This window comes from Panthera leo, chromosome B1 (genome assembly GCF_018350215.1).
Source record: "Panthera leo isolate Ple1 chromosome B1, P.leo_Ple1_pat1.1, whole genome shotgun sequence".
Classification (NCBI taxonomy): Eukaryota; Metazoa; Chordata; class Mammalia; order Carnivora; family Felidae; genus Panthera; species Panthera leo.
This window is the reverse complement of record NC_056682.1, coordinates 138,689,323-138,705,561: the sequence shown is the minus strand read 5'-3', so window position 1 is coordinate 138,705,561 and position 16,239 is coordinate 138,689,323. Positions and strand designations below refer to the sequence as shown.

Below are 16,239 nucleotides of genomic sequence, written 5' to 3'. Positions count from 1 at the left end.
AAATATTCTTTGGCTTATTAAGAAATAGTTTCTCTCCCCCTCACCCATCAGAGAGGAAGTACTGACTGGGTATGAGGTGTACTATCCAGGTCTCCTGGCAGCATTTCAGATCTGCTCATGTCTAGGGCGGGCCATCCAGCAGATGAAGGTGTCAGCCTGGTTCCCGGAGGTTAATGTACAGTGAATCGTGAAAAATCTGCTGGACGAAGAAGGACTTGGTAATTGCCAAGGGTTCAGAGCCATCTGTACCCAGTAAGGTCACAGATCTCCATTCTACAGTTTCCTCAGAGCACTTGATCTGACAATACCACTCTGTTACTCCTTGGAAGCCAGTTACAAAGCTCAGAGAGGTGGTGATGTGGAAAATATAGCCCAAATCAGGATAAGTTCCCAGGTGTCCTGATCACCACTACAGAAGGCTGCTCTTTAAATATTTCTTTAAATTCATCTTCTTTTCTTCTTTTCTGATGGAAAATCTTGAGCAATCCCAAAATAAGATAATGAAAGCCAAATACAGACACGGCAGTAGAGTTGTGTAAACTATAATATTAAAGATCTTATTTCTATAACACCTCCCCTGGACACATTCTTCTTTTCTTTAGTATATATAGTTAACGGGTCATAAGTGTGTGTGTGTGTGTGTGTTTGTGTGTGTGTGTGTGTGTGTGTGTGTGTGTGTGTGTGTGTATACATTTTGCTGTTAGAAAATACGTTTTTAATGTTTTATAGCCTCTGGGAATGCTTACTTGGTACATTCTCCAAAAATTATAATCAAGAAAAAAAATCACAAAAGGATGTGATGCAAGAAGCTTGAAATATGACCTATATGATTACAAGTTACTTATTAGCACAGACCTGCTACTATACAACACACAGAGTGAAAAATTACTTTCTCAATTTCAGCTCAAAGCAACATTTAAGATAGCAATAACAATTCATATATTCCTCCAAGATACCCTGGAATATAAAACAAAAAAAGTCAAAAGGCTTCTCTCAGATGCTTGAAACGTAAACCCCTTACAAGCTCAACTCTTCCGAACCCACCAACGCCCAGTGTTGCAATAATCTCAAGGTTCTGGAATGGGGATGATGAGGAAAATCTGGCCACCTTCTCCTTCAGCTGAATCATCTCCAGAGAGAGTGCTTTGGACAGCTTCCAGTTAGACATGGATCTCCTGCATAAGAAAAGTGAAACTTTGCATACACTCCTTTAGTCAGGCCAGGGTCATGCCACACCTAAATCCCACTCTTAACAATAGTATTATTTCTGCCAGTAATTACTACCCATGCTTGCTACAAAAGCTGTCTCAACTTGTAGAGGATCAGATTCAGTTATGTCTGGGGAGAAAAACAATAGAACATACAAACAAAAAACTTGCACACGCACACACACACACATACACACACACATTAATAGACAAATGTCAAACTGAATCAATGAGAGGTAAAAAGAGCTGAATTGTGTAGTATTTAAAGTATATCTCAATAAATCTGTTGTTGTTGTTGTTGTTGTTGTTGTTGTTGTTGTTGTTTCTGAAGAGTCAATGAGAGGAAATAAAACCAGTGAGCAATTCCTTTGCTACACATACAGGAGAATGCCACACTGAGAATCTTTGCTGTGTTTTGCTATTTTTGTCAGGTTTCGAAGCTTTCCATGGATGAACCAGAATAACTGCTTAGTCAAACATGAAAAATACATTCCCTACTTTGTAGCTAAGTATCATTATTTGGAAATACTCATTTTTCTCTTTTAATTAAGGTTTACTGCTCTGGATTATATATTCATAAATTGTTCTTACTGCAAAAGGCCTTTGACATAAAAACTGCAAATACATTCCTTGCCAGAAGAAAACAAACAAAAACAAAACAAAACAAAAACAGAAACAAAAAAACACCACATAGCCAAAAAATTCTGAGGTTCTGATTGAATGTTCTCATTTACTTCAAATGTGAGTTTTCTAGAACTTTTGACTCCAGCTTCTTTAATGAATATATTCTTAAGTATTTACTCTATAAAATGTAAAGGATTTTCAAATTTTAATTTTACAAAGTAGTTTTTCTATTAAGCACAAAATTCTTCATCAATATTACCATATCATTATTATTGTTATTATTACTATTATTATTACCCAACTCCTTCCTGTACACACACACACACGCCCACACACACACACACACACACCCCTGGGCAATAACTCCCTTATATTCTGAAATAATTCTGACGCTACCCCAGCTGTCTACCTGGAATCAGAATGAATGGCTTACACTAGTCCGTTGGCATTCTTGTGTGGTTTCCATTTCCATTTCTGAATTAATCTCCTTTTGAGCTAAGTCATCAGACATAGAATCCCATCCCAAGGCCGCCTATCAGGAAATGTCTCCCTAACATTACTACTCAAAGCTGACTACTTGCAGACTAAAATAATATCTACACTAGTAGTGGTAAGTAGCATCCTCTTTGTAGAAGATTGATTTAAAAGAACTCCCCCAAATTTTCTAGTGATGGCACGCAGAAAGTTATTAGTACATGGCGAATCACACTCCTGTGCTCTTTCATCTACTGCTGGAAGTCCTATGAGGCTTAGGAAAACGTTCCTCCACTTACTTTGCATGTCTTTTCTCATCATCACGGTTTAGGTTTGCCACATACCCTTCAAGGTATTTTTGGAGTTCTTCAAAAGTCCCGACTGTTTGGTTGAATGTCCTAAGTGAATAAAATAAACAGTTACTATCGTAACCTGACATTTTCTCAAGCTCATAAAAGACCATTTGTATGGTTATTCATGGCTTTGTAAATGGTTTCTCAATAATTTCAATAATTTATATTACATTAAAGTTGCCATAAATGGAGAAGTTATATAATTTATCCTGTGAGTTTATGAAAACAAAGAAAAGAGAAAACGTTTCTGGAGTTTTCTGTCTTGTGGTTCAGGTTTACCAGCAATTTTTCCCCCCAGAAGACAGTGGACAGGAAGTAGTCTACATAATCTGTTTACTGAGTCAACATGTTACATGGATTGCAGATTTGCTTCATCAAATTAAGCTATTTATTTTAAAAATCAAGGAAAAAATTTATCTTTTCTTTTCCCTCGATAATGCTCATTTCACATTCCTTCATAATTAAATCTACATGTTTTACTTTATCTTGGTAGTTTTCTGAGGCCCCGCCAATATCTTCCCTTGCCCTCTCTCACCCTTCACAGATCAGACTTGACCTTGCCCCATCTACTTTCCCCATCCCCGCCAAACTGTCTGCGGGAACTCATACAAAGCACTGCACGTGAAAAATAAAGAATCCCCTTCCTCACCAGTGAAATATATTTTCTCGATTATCTTTTCAATGTTTCTCCGCCCTTACACTCGACAATCTACCTTGATTTGTGACTTTTTAGGGCGCTTCTCTTACCTACTGCAATATAGTATCCTTCTAGAAACTACGCTTTAATATTCTTGGTAAATCTTAAGCACTTGGGCATAAAAAATTAAAGGAATGAAAATTTACCTCAAAACAACTAAAACTAATAAACCAGAGCCATCTCATTACTGTACTGTTGCCATTTATTGCTTTCCTAGCCCTGAAGACCTCTCCCCATGTTGAACTGACCCCAATATACATTCACATGATTAAGTATATCTTATATACTGTGCTGGTATTTTCCATTTTTCTTTTCAGATCTACTCTCCACTCTTTTCTATCCTGTTCCATGGACTGATAGAATAGTGAGAAACAAAGAGCACTGCCAAGAAATTTCAAATATCCAACGGGTGAAATTTGCAAGCAAAAGGGAAATACTTCTTGTACTTTGTTTTGCTTTTTAAAAAAAAATTGTTTACTCTTGAGAGAGAGATAGAGACAGAGAGAGAGAGAGAGAGACAGAGCGTGAGCAGGGGAGGGGCAGAGAGAGGGAGACACAGAATCTGAAGCAGGCTCCAGGCTCTGAGCTGTCAGCACAGAACCTGATGCAGGGCTCAATCTCGTGGTTCGTGATATCACAACCTGAGCCGAAGTCAGACATTCAACCGACCGAGCCACCCAGGCACCTCACTTTGTTTTGCTTTTATTTATTCTATACATCACCATTATTTTGCTTGCTGTTAAACTAATTAAAGTATCGTAAACAAATCTCATTTTTTTAAAGATAGTTGATACTGGTGTCACAGGCTCCGAGAAATTCTCCACAACTTAGAGTTAAAGTAAATGTAAACAGCTACAACATTCTAGCTGTGACAAACAGCCTATAATCATTTTGATGGTACTGATGGTTCATTCTGACATAATCAGCTCCTTGAGATCTTTCCCAACAACCAAAGAATGATGAAGATGTCACAAATAACACTTTCCACGTATTTAGAGATACTGCCATTTCGCACATTTCATTATACCTAAAAATAGGAAAACTTGAACTCTTCTCCTTGCAGCGTATTCATTCTAAGCATTTTTGAAAGAACGCATTAGGAAAGAAGAAATAAAGAGCCAAAGGCTTTCAGTCACTGTATTTCATTGCAAGGATGGTGTCCTTTATTCAGCCAACATGTGGAGCACTTGCCGTCTGCCAAGGACTATGTCATTTGCTGGCACTGCAACAGCAGTGAACAAGTCAGTGTTTCCGGACTCATGAAGTTTATAGAACAGTGAGATGACAGATGTTAAATAAAGCAATTCAATAAAATGTGAATGATGATATAAGTGTAGATAAGGTACTATGGGATAATTATCATGGGATCTTAACTTAGTCTACTAGTCATAGCTACCAGGATCGTATCATTTTCGATTCAAACTGAATACTTTTCTGACTGAAAGGTGGTGCCAATAACAAATACGCTGGGCCAACCAGAACTGTCCAGGAAATCCAGGATGTAGGTCAACCCAGTTACAGCTGATACTCCGCTTCTCTCACTGATAGAAGAAATGCATGTAACTTTTTAAGTCTCATCGAGCCTAATACAATACTTGGTTTACTAGAGAATCTTACACATGTAAGTTGAACATTTTAAAATTTTACACTTCCAAACAATATATTAACTCTATAAAATAATTGCATCCTTTTCAGGGATTATGAATATATGAGACATTGTATAAACATTTGCTTGTGTGATTACAATGAAGAAAAAGGAAAGGAATTCTTCCTTTCTCTCGTATTTTTAGTCCTAGCATTTCAGAGCAATTTATAAGATTCTACCACACAGCTAATGCTATTCAGTGCATGCATATATTTTTTAATGAACTCATATACGAAACAATGCATTATCAGGACCATACCGTACTCATGTATTTTCCATTTCTGAGCTGGCATCCAAAGATTACCTTTATCTGAACCTATTGTGCACTTTCTAGCCCTATGCCTTCCTTTCTAAGTTTTACTTCACCTGGAGTGACTTCTATATTTCCTATTTGCCTATTAATTTTTAAGCCCCATGTCCACACTTAACAAAATTAAACCTTGCCCACTTTACCACGTTGTGATTTCCCCTCTTTCTGAATACATGCTATGGGAGCCAAATGGCACAGTGGAAAGAACTCCGAAAGGAAGTCAGGACACCCGGTCAGTAGCTCCTGATCCAACACAGGACAGCATCACTGGGGCAACCCTTTACCGATCTAGGACTTCTTTTCTTATCCATAAAACAGAGATTAAAATAATTCAGTGATATTAAGGATTATTGTTCTATCTGTGGTGATGGATGTTAACTAGACTTACTGTGGTGGTCATTTTGCAATATATACATATATTCAAGCACTATGTTGTACACCTAAATATGTGTTGATTATGCTTCGTTTAAAAATAATAAATAAAAAAGGAATATTGCTAACTTTTTAGGTATGTTAATGTTATTGTGGTCATGCCTTATAAATAACATTTATCCTTTAGAAATGCTGCTAAAATTTATAGATGAAATCATTTTATGTTGGCAATTTGTTTGAAAATAGTATGGAGAAGGCAGAGAGAGGGTGGCAAAGGGATCCAGATAAGGCATTAATTGATAATTTCTGGACTTGCATTATGGGGTTCATAACACCATCCTGTCTGCTTTTTAATACGTGCGAAATTTTCCACAATAAAAAGATTTTTTCAATGTTCTAAAGTTCTGGGGCATCGGGGTGGCTCCATCAGTTAAGTGTCTGCTATATCTCAGGTCATGATCTCACGGTTTTGTGAGTTCGAGCCCCGCATCAGGCTCTCAGCTTTCAGCACAGAGCCCACTTGGGGACCTCTGTCTCCTTCCCTCTCTGCCCCTCCCTTGCTCTCTCTCTCTCTCTCTCAAAAATAAATAAACATTTTAAAAAGTGTTCTAAAGTTCATTATAGTTCTAAACCCCTGATTCAATGAATGTTATGTTCAATCAACTACATACTCCCTTGTGATACTTCTTCATTTTACTATTTTTTGCTAATATTTCATATGGGTATACCTTATTTCTTTGACTTTACTATGAGTTCTCTTTTTTTAATTCTTTTACATTTATTTATTTTTGAGAGATAGAGAGAGAGAGAGAGACTAAACAAGAGCGGGATAGGGGCAGAGAGAGAGGATACACAGAATTGGAAGCAGGCTCCAGGCTCTGAGCTGTCAGCACAGAGCCCGATGTGGGGCTCGAACCCACAAACTGGGAGATCATGACTTAAGCCAAAGTCTGACGCCCAACCAACTGAGCCACCCAGGTGCCCTTTACTATGAGTTTTCTTAGACAACGGCCTAGCTTTGGTATATTTGCATTTCCTTTTATGATATCTGGATAACTGATCAATATTCAACTCATTAGTGAGAGATCCAAGGGGCCAGATTCAAATATGATCTGAAGTGAGTGAAGGACACAAAGTAAGACTTTTTTCTGAAAAATAACCTGAGACATTTAGAAATTAATATTAACACCCGTCACTTACAAGTTACTGCAAATGTTAAATTAAACCTTCTCTGGAAATATATGTATAGCTAATAATGAGTATTTTACATCATGTCCGAGACAGAGGTTTTGTTCAAAAAAATTTTTTTGACTGCTTACAGCATTTTAGAAATAAATTATGGAATGGTTCACTATATCGTATGGGAGAAAATCTATAAGAGTACTAATAAGCTTATTTCTCTGGAAGATGCAGAATTTAAATCAGTCTATTGCTGGTATTTATGTACAAACTTTGCACACAAAATATTTAGCCTGCCAGCATCTGCCACTGCCACAGACAGATTCAGATCAGAAGGCCCAGTTCCTCCCCATGAATTTTAATAGAATATACTCGCAGCTGAGGATTGGCCAGCATTTCTAAGTGCTGATGAATGAGAAGACAGATGGGCCTCGGAGTAACAGAAGGCCAAGTCTTCAAAGGTGGCAATAGCCTGCCTTCCCAGACAGTATCCGCATACTCACTCTCGATCTATAACCAGGCATGCGACATCATTTTCTTCGGCGATGATGTTAGCTGATCTGACATCCTCACTGCAGACAAAACCAGGAAAGTCAATTTTCTACGGTTAGAAATTACACATCCATTTTTATTAGAGGATCTGCTACTTTTTTTATGAAACACCATCATTTAAACCTTCCAAAGACTGCTTTTTTTAATAACATACTCTACCCCTTTCCAAAAAAGGATTTGAAATGTGTCCCAATAAAGGTTATCTCAATAAGGAATTCAGAGAAGAAGGCAAATTGCACCAGGAATAGAGAGGAATTGGTGACTACAAATGCATATGGAATCTCATTCTGTGCTTTGTGTCAGCAAAATAAAATAACTCTCCTGTGATCAAATGGGAATTGCTAATTAATAAGCAGCCAAAACCTGAAATTAACTAATCAAACAAATTTATTGGAAAAACACTCAAGTAATCAATATACAATAAAAAAGCCAATCAAGAATAAAACCCAGGGGCAACCAGTGGCTCAGTTGGTTGAGTGTCCAACTCTTCATTTCGGCTCAGGTCATGATCTCAGGGTTCACGAGTTCCAGCCCTGCATCCAGCCCCGCATCAGAATCCATGCTGACAGCAGGGAGCCTGCTTGAGAGTCTCTCTCTCTGCCCCTCTCTCAACTTGCTCTCTCTCTCTCTCTCTCTCTCTCTCACCCTCTCTCAAAATAAATAAACTTAAAAAAAGAATAAAACCCAAAGAAAGTAGTTTTAGTGCCGTATCACCCAATGATTAAGTAAATACTAAAATACTTTAATTGCATAAAGCCTAAGATGTACATTTTTCACTAGAATCTCTGAAATCAGAGCATGTCCTACAATTGATGATGAATCATAATGTAATCAACAGCATTGTCTTTCTTCCTCAGAGGTACATTATATAATGGTGCCTCTCAAAATTGATATCCTAGATTCAATGAATTACAGCATATGATCTAGTGACGGCAAATTTAATTACCTAATGAATACCATAGGCCAAGCATTAGGTGAAGTATTTCTTTAGAGACCTTTATTTATATGAGTTTCCTCCCTCTATTAGTTACAAAATAAGACACTGAAAAATGGCACCCCCATATGGTACCCAGTGCTGTGAGATTCATTTAAGGTAACTGGGAGGAACAAACATATTGGGCCTGCTCTAAGCGACTTCATCAAACATGTAAACCACAAAGTATATACAGTTCCTTCATCTTCCTTTGGTGATAGGACAGGAAAACTTTGGTGGCCCATCTCTCATTCCAAAGAAGTCCCCTATTCACATAGGTGACATCCAGAGTCTTTCTGACATTAACACACAGCTCCTGACATGTCTACAGGGTCCTTGCCAGAAGACATCAGCAAAAACATTCCGGGTTGATGAGCTTTTGAGTTGGGAGCTGAGCAGTCGCTACTCAATGTCTATGTGTGGAGACATCTATATCTATCTATCTATTTATCTATCTATACACACATATATACATATATGTACATATACATATATACGTGTACATATATATGTACATATACATACACATATGATGTTGGATATGAGCCAATTTGATTTGTGAGTTCAAAAAAAGGAATGATGCAGCCTCCCTTTCACTTGTGAGTATCAAGACTGACTAGGAATATTCTCTACAAACACTTTATAAATATTAGGTGTTTATAAATACACATGTTTCTTTCATAATAACTGTGTAAGTTCCATGGATTTATTGTTGTACGTAAAATGCTGAAAGAACTCCTGGGACTATTTAATGTCAAGTCATGGAAATATACAGAATATAAGGAATACAGAGTCACAGTCAGTGGCCCTAAAAACTGATAGCATAAAAATGCACAAAAATGTAGAAGCATTTGTATTCAGTGCTCCTGTTCACTGATTTTAGCTTTATGCTTTCAAATGCCTAGGGAGTTGGGTATCTGTAGTAAATATGAATTCCCATGTTTTTCAGTGGAAAACACTATAGTTGGCTAGCTGTGACATACACAGTAAATCATTTCAGATCCGGCAAAATCAGACAATATACTTCCTTTCAACAGCTATTTTGACTCTGTAATACATTTATAAAGTTCTCTGCACTTTCAAACTTTAATTGTTTCGCTGGGAGGTATGAAAAAAGTAATCTAGTAATGTTAAAAACAAATACACTGAAGTTTTGAATAATAAAATTACATAATTATATTACATGAATGTATCTGTATTTAGTCACAAACAAAAAAATTTTACAAAGGACAATTTCCATGTCATTGAAACAAGTTAATTACTAGCTAGAAAACGAGAAAGAAAAAATTTAACTTGCATTTAAATTCCATTTTTAAAATGTTTACAAGTAGTCATAATTTAACTTACTAATTTTATGTGTTTTTCCTTTGAAAATAAGAGCTTTATAATTTTTAAATAATCAAATTTGTCTTGTAGTAATTTATGAACATGTTTTCTTTGCTCTGTACTTAATATTATCATGACAAACAAATCAGCAGAACTAGGACTTCATGACAAAAATTAAGGAAGAAAATGAACAGAAATAATATTCATTTTCTATAAGCATAAATTTGAAATAACAACCATTTAGGAATAATATAAAGTTTAAGGGATGTCTTAACTAATTTCAAGTATTCATTTAAAAACATACGTAACTCCAAACAGTATTGCTCAAAACTCTAATTCGATCTTTTACAAAGTGATTTATATTTTTTAAAATGTGGTGTTTTTAGACTTGAAGTTGTTTTCTGAATTCCAGGAAGTACAAAGCATCTCCTGAGACATTTGATTTATCTTTATAAATATTTCTTCCATAAGTTAGATCAACAGTAGATAAACTCATACTTCCAAAGACCTAAGGGTCAGGTAGAAGTTTCCTACACACTATTTTGATTGTTTCTAAAACTTGCAAAATGAGCTGATAAAAATCCTTAAGAAAATATTGCTTTTAACATAATAATTTAAAAGCACAAAAAACATGGAAAGTTATCATTTGATAATTTTTAAAGGGGGAACAGCAACATTTCAAACCTTGGAAATATAAAAATTCATTCTTAAAAAAATTGTAATTCTCATGTCTTTAATCTCTCTGACTAAATTTTTAACTTTTTTTAATGTTTATTTTTGAGAGAGACAGAGACAGAGCGTGAGCAGGGGAAGGGCACAGAGAGACAAAGACACAGAATCCAAAGCAGGTTCCAGGCTGCAAGTTGTCAGCACAGACCCCAACATGGGGCTCAAACTCACAAACCATGAGATCACGACCTGAGCCTAAATCAGACACTTAACCAACTGAGCCACCCAGGCGCCCCTCTGTGACTCTCTTTTAAACTAAAGATTCTAATAGGATACCAATTTTATTTTCACTAGCAAATTTAAGCCTTTCCCATTTCTTTTCTGTGCAGTTAGTGTACTTATTTCCTGCATGAGAATGAATTTTTTCAGAATTCAATTTATTTTTTTTCTTAATTCCTGGATATTTGCTGACATTAATTTGGCAGCTCAATTTGACAACTCTGAATGAGTAATTACACATGCAAAACAACAAAAGAATTATTTAAGTATGGTATAGACTTTGTGGATTCACCTGATAAGAGCTTTTTCTCCAAAGTATTCTCCTTTCTGCAGTGTTTTTATCAGTTGTGGCTGATCGTGGCCCTCTGTACTCTGGGTGACTTTTACCTACATGAGGTTAAACAATTAAAAAGATAAAGAGAAGGGGAAAAAAAAGAAAATCTGAGCACATATTCATTCAACCAGACCCTCCAAATCTATATAAACTTGACTGAAAGAAGGAAATAGAAGAGCCTTTGCTCTAACTTTGCGGCACTTAGGACCATCTTACTACAGGCAATTCACTTGGAGGGACTGAGAAATCCTGTGACTTAACATGACCAAATGACTCCCCATCTGTAAGAGAAAGATTCTCCATTCAAATCCCACCTCCCAAAGTTAAAAAAAATTTTATGTGAATCTAGCAATTCCTTCCTAGGAATATTCAAAGCAAATCCTAATGTTCCTGTGGGAACTTTTATTATGGCAAAGAGCCAAAGAGTTGACAAACTAATCAAGAATAAGGCTAAGTGTCAGGAATTCTGAATCTAGTGTTCATGACTGATTTGTTAAATCCTCTGTTTTACCCCCTAAACCTAGATGTAAATTGTGGATATGGAGAAGGGTCATAACTTTCATGGGTGTCTCACTGTGATCCAGGGCCCAGGAAGGTTTAAGAAGTCCCACGGCAGAACCAAACAAAAACTTCAATATTCCTTGTTTGTCGCTAGTCTTATGCCAATTCAACATAATCACAAGGGTTGTTTCCTGTTGATTAGAAATTCTGAAAGCATCGGGTCCAGGTGGAAGAGGAATGATAAAAAAAAATGTTCTGAGTGTTGAAGAGTTTCTGAGGTTTGAAACCATTTTGTTATTTTTTTTTCTTTCACTGGGGGCCCAGTTCAAGGTTCGACAACCAACCAGTTTACAAAGGGCAGTGCCTGATGATAAACACTTCCATGGAAGAAAGAATACTTGTAAAAACTGGACAGGTTATGGATGCAGGTGCTCAAGGTTTCGCTCTTTTTTTTCAGTATTTCACAAATGCCTTTTATCTCTGAGCAACATTGTAAAGAGTCAACATAGGAACAACTGGCAACATGTTATCCACTCACAGTTTAAGTGAAGAGAAAAATCTACTGCATATACTAGCATAAAATTTTCATCAGCACCCAAACCAACTTGAGCTATGGTATATGAACTGAAGTTCTGAGCCCTCTCTACAGCTTTATGCCCAGCCATTGCTGTCCTCCACTGACAAGCTCATTCTCCTCCACCTGCTGCTTGTCACCCCTGCTGGATAGAAAAAATTTCCAGCCCTGATCCTGGATCATTGATTTGATTGAGAATCACAGACAAAAGGGATCTGAGAAAGAATCTAGTCATTTTAAACACAATGAAAGTCAAGGGACCTGCCTAAGGTCACTAAGAAGTTACTGTCTCAGCCAGAACCCAGAACAGCTCTCCTGTGCCCCCAAACCCAAGGCTAAGACCAAACCCCAAGGAACTCTTCTGAGCAGAAGTTCCTTTACCTGCTCAATGCAGAGACTTTCCAGTGCTGTGGTGCAGGGCAAACTAATGTGAAAAGACTTCCATGATTTACTTTAAGTAAGCTTTAATTCATATTTACCTTTCCTTTTGCTAAAATGAAGAAGGTACTTCCTTCCTCGCCCTCTCTAATAATGTAATCTCCTTTGTCATAGTATTCCTATTGGGATAAGAGAAAAAGAAAACGTTAAATCCAATGGAGACATCCAGATGAAGGCATAAATGTAACAGAACTCCCCATGTCTTTGAAATAAGCATCCCACGCCTGTTGCTTTTCTTTGTTGCCTATTGTCACTGTAATCTTCTTAAACACGGCAGTCGTAAACTGTAGAAAAGTAAAGAGACTTTTGCCTTAGTACCTGCATTTCTTTTTGTCTTTCACAGAACTCACCAGAAAGACTGATTTTCAGGCATGGAGACTAAAGAACATGCAGAGAAACAAAAGCAAACCAATAATCACTGACATCCAGGTAGGCTTTCACTGAAAGAATCTAACTACAAGCTGTTCAGTGATCTGTAACAGCCTGAAACCAGGCCTAGTGTTTAGAAAAAGAATATCTAAGAAATTGAAAATATTATCCCCAGCGGACATTAGGAATATCAGCGTCAACTTCTAATTCCTTGAAGGGCAAAGGCTAGGAAAATTCTACAGACAGAGGAAGTAGCTCTTTCCTGTGGATTCTTTTCAAAGATGCGTCGTCATAAAATAGCAACATTAGAATTTTTCACATGTAAATTCTCTTCTTCAAGGTAGGTTTATCCTCATGAAATCTCAAACTGTCACATATTTCTTTGTTTCCCTCGTGTGTGTGTGTGTGTGTGTGTGTGTGTGTGTGTGTGTATGTAATCAGAGAATTCTTGGGCAGGGAAAAGCCATTCATCCATATGTCAGACCAATAGAGCAATACAGTCTCTTAGAAAACGAAAGATGGATTAGACTGTCCACCTCTACTCCACTTTAACATTGTCTCAAAGTCATAGAACCAAAATGGAACTCTTAATTATTTCTACAAACAAAAATGGGCCTGTTTCATTTATTTAAAAAGGCATAATTAACAACATCATAGCTCTCTCTTATTTTTCTTTTAGATTTAAAAACAAAATCCAGACAAAGCCACTTTTATGTCTGCTGTATTTCAGTATCTATTTTGGTCACTGACTCATAAAATCTACTTACATTTTTGAAATAAATGTTACTTCTAATATGACTAAACCTATCTTTTATTTACATAGCACTACATACATCTTACAAGATATTTCAATATATGGAAAGATGCATATCTTAGGGAAAAAAACAATGCATAAAGTTCAAATAAGAACATTTACATTCAAAGATTTAGAGAAGCACATTAGTTTTCTATTGCTGCTGTTACAAATAACCACACATTTCTTAGTGGCTTAAAGAAAACACTCATTATCATCTCACAGTTTCTGTGGGTCAAGGAGCCCAGGCACAGCATGGCTCACCTGGATTTTTCTGTCAAGGGTCTCTCAAGACTGAACTCAAAAGTGTCAGGCTGTGTTCCTTTCTGGAGGCTCTGGGGGAAAATCCACTTTCAATTTTAATCAGGTTGTTGGCAGAATTCAGTTTCTTGAGGTTAGAGGATAAGGTCTCATTTCTGTACTGGCTGTTGGCCTCTTAGTTTCTGAAGATCTCTCTTAGGTCCATGCACAGAGCCCCCTGCGTTTCATAACCAGCAATGGCTCATCAAATTCTTCTTAGACTTGAAATCTCTCTGACTTCCACTTATGCTAAATCTCTCTGACTCCAGCCAGAGAAAATTCTCTGCTTTTAAGGGCTCATGTAATTATAGTCATCCCATCTAGATAATTCAGAATAATCTCCTTATTTTAAGGTCCTGAACCTTAATTACACCTGCCCAGTCACTTTTGCCAGGTGACATAACATATTCACGCATTCCAAGGATTGCGGTCTGGGACATTGAGGGGGGCGCGGGGGGGGGGGGGAGTCCATTCTGCCTTACCACAATAAGCCAATAAAAGACAATGTTTTGATGCATTGAAAGTACCTGAAACATACTAAACAATTAATAACTGCCATGTTGAGGAGGAAGATGATAATGGTTTGCTAGGCTGTCACTTCAATCTTCTGAACCTCAGTTTACTTTGCTATAAAATTAAAACCGTATGACCTACCACACCTAACCTTGAAAGAGGGTATCTAAAGCACCTGATAGCATACTTGGTACATGCTAGGCACCCGGTGATGGTTAATCCCTGCGAAAGAGGCTGAGAGCCAGTTGTCCAAGCCTTCCACAGTATACGTGGCTGTCCAGGTAAAATGCCTCCCTGGTAGCTGTGGCCATGTGATTAACTTCTAGCTAAAGGAACCTGAACAGAAGTGATGTGTGCCACCCCCCGTGCCAGGTCTATGAGCCGTATCAGGCATGTGTCTTCACAGAGAGATCTTGGGAGAGGATCATAAGGCCTTTAGCTTGCGTTCTTGAATGACTCTGTATAGCCAACTGGGACTATCCTCCTTGGACTGTTATGTGAGCAAGAGACAAACCTCTACTTTATTTGGAAAATGAGATTTTGAGTCTTTTGCATCACCGTGTGCTTACTCCAACTCTTCATTCTTTCTCATTTTAGCTTTATCACAAACTTTCACCACCTCCAAGCTCAATTTTGCAGCTGAGATGGCCATGAGCCCTGGTGTTTGAGTGAGTGCCCATGCCACAGCAGTTCAGCATCTGTTATGCAGCTAATGTTCACTCCTCTTCCCTAGGAAGGTTGGCGTCGTGTTAGATGTCCTTGTTTCAGAGAGTCTGCTCTATAGTCTCTCCTAGTCCCTTCAGAACATGGAACAGAAGGAACATGGAGAATTTCTTTCTTTCTTTTTTTTTATGTTTATTTCCTTTTGAGATAGAGAGACAGAGTGCCTGTCGGGGAGGGGCAGAGACAGAGGGAGACACAGAACCAGAAGCAGGGTCCAGGCTCTGAGCTGTCAGCACAGAGCCTGACACAGGGTTCGAACTCACGCGCCATGAGACCATGACCTGAGCCAAAGTCAGACGCTTAACCGACTGAGCCACCCAGGCACCTCAAGAGCCTGGAGAATTTCTGAAGTGCTGGTAGGTTGTTCTTCAGTTATTATAAAGCGTGTGGTGTGTGCAAATGTGAGGCTTTAATTCCTGTCAGTCAGAGAAGCTAATGGGAAGCTTAAAAGGGAACACTGAGAAAGAGCTTTATTGTTTCTTAAGGGGCAACCTTCCTAGTGGTATTTTTCCTAGGGATGATTCTTTGTCACCCAAAACCTTGGGAGGAAGATAAATAATACCTCCCAGTGTGTTGACAGTAACTTCATAGATCAGAAAAGGCTGTGGATGTAGGTCAGACCAAAAATATATAGTGGTAAGCACTGGCTATGATGCTAGACTGGCCAGTGTTTGTCAACTGGGGAGTGCAGCCAGTCTAGCCAGGGTGGTCACCAAGACCAAAAAGAGAAATGCAAACAGTGTGGTTATTGTCCTGTGGTGACACTGCAAAGGGGTCCCTTATAGGACCAAGAAGCCATAGATCCTATCTGGGGGAGCAATGATTTTCAAGCATTTTTTACTGTGACCTACAATAAGAAATACATTTTACCTGTATACCCAAACACACGTACGGGAGTATGCACACATATAGACATTTATATAAAATTAAAACATATTCAAATAATACTTATACTTACTACTCTGATACTTTTAAAAAATGTTCCTACAAATTAATTTCATGATCTACTAATAAGCTATGACCCAGAGTCTGA

The 16,239-nt window shown here is 37.6% G+C and overlaps 1 protein-coding gene across 1 annotated transcript in view; it reads right to left on the bottom strand.

The window, feature by feature from the left end:
- The window catches only part of PRKG2 (protein kinase cGMP-dependent 2), a 103,324-nt gene that overhangs the window by 39,959 nt on the left and 47,126 nt on the right, over window positions 1-16,239 (bottom strand). Inside the window, exons 7-11 of the mRNA XM_042933982.1 lie at window positions 12,550-12,627; window positions 10,954-11,048; window positions 7,366-7,434; window positions 2,606-2,704; window positions 1,022-1,175 (exon numbers count right to left, since the gene is read on the bottom strand). Coding sequence (XP_042789916.1) covers window positions 1,022-1,175; window positions 2,606-2,704; window positions 7,366-7,434; window positions 10,954-11,048; window positions 12,550-12,627 — 495 coding nt within the window. The remainder of the gene's footprint in view (window positions 1-1,021; window positions 1,176-2,605; window positions 2,705-7,365; window positions 7,435-10,953; window positions 11,049-12,549; window positions 12,628-16,239) is intronic.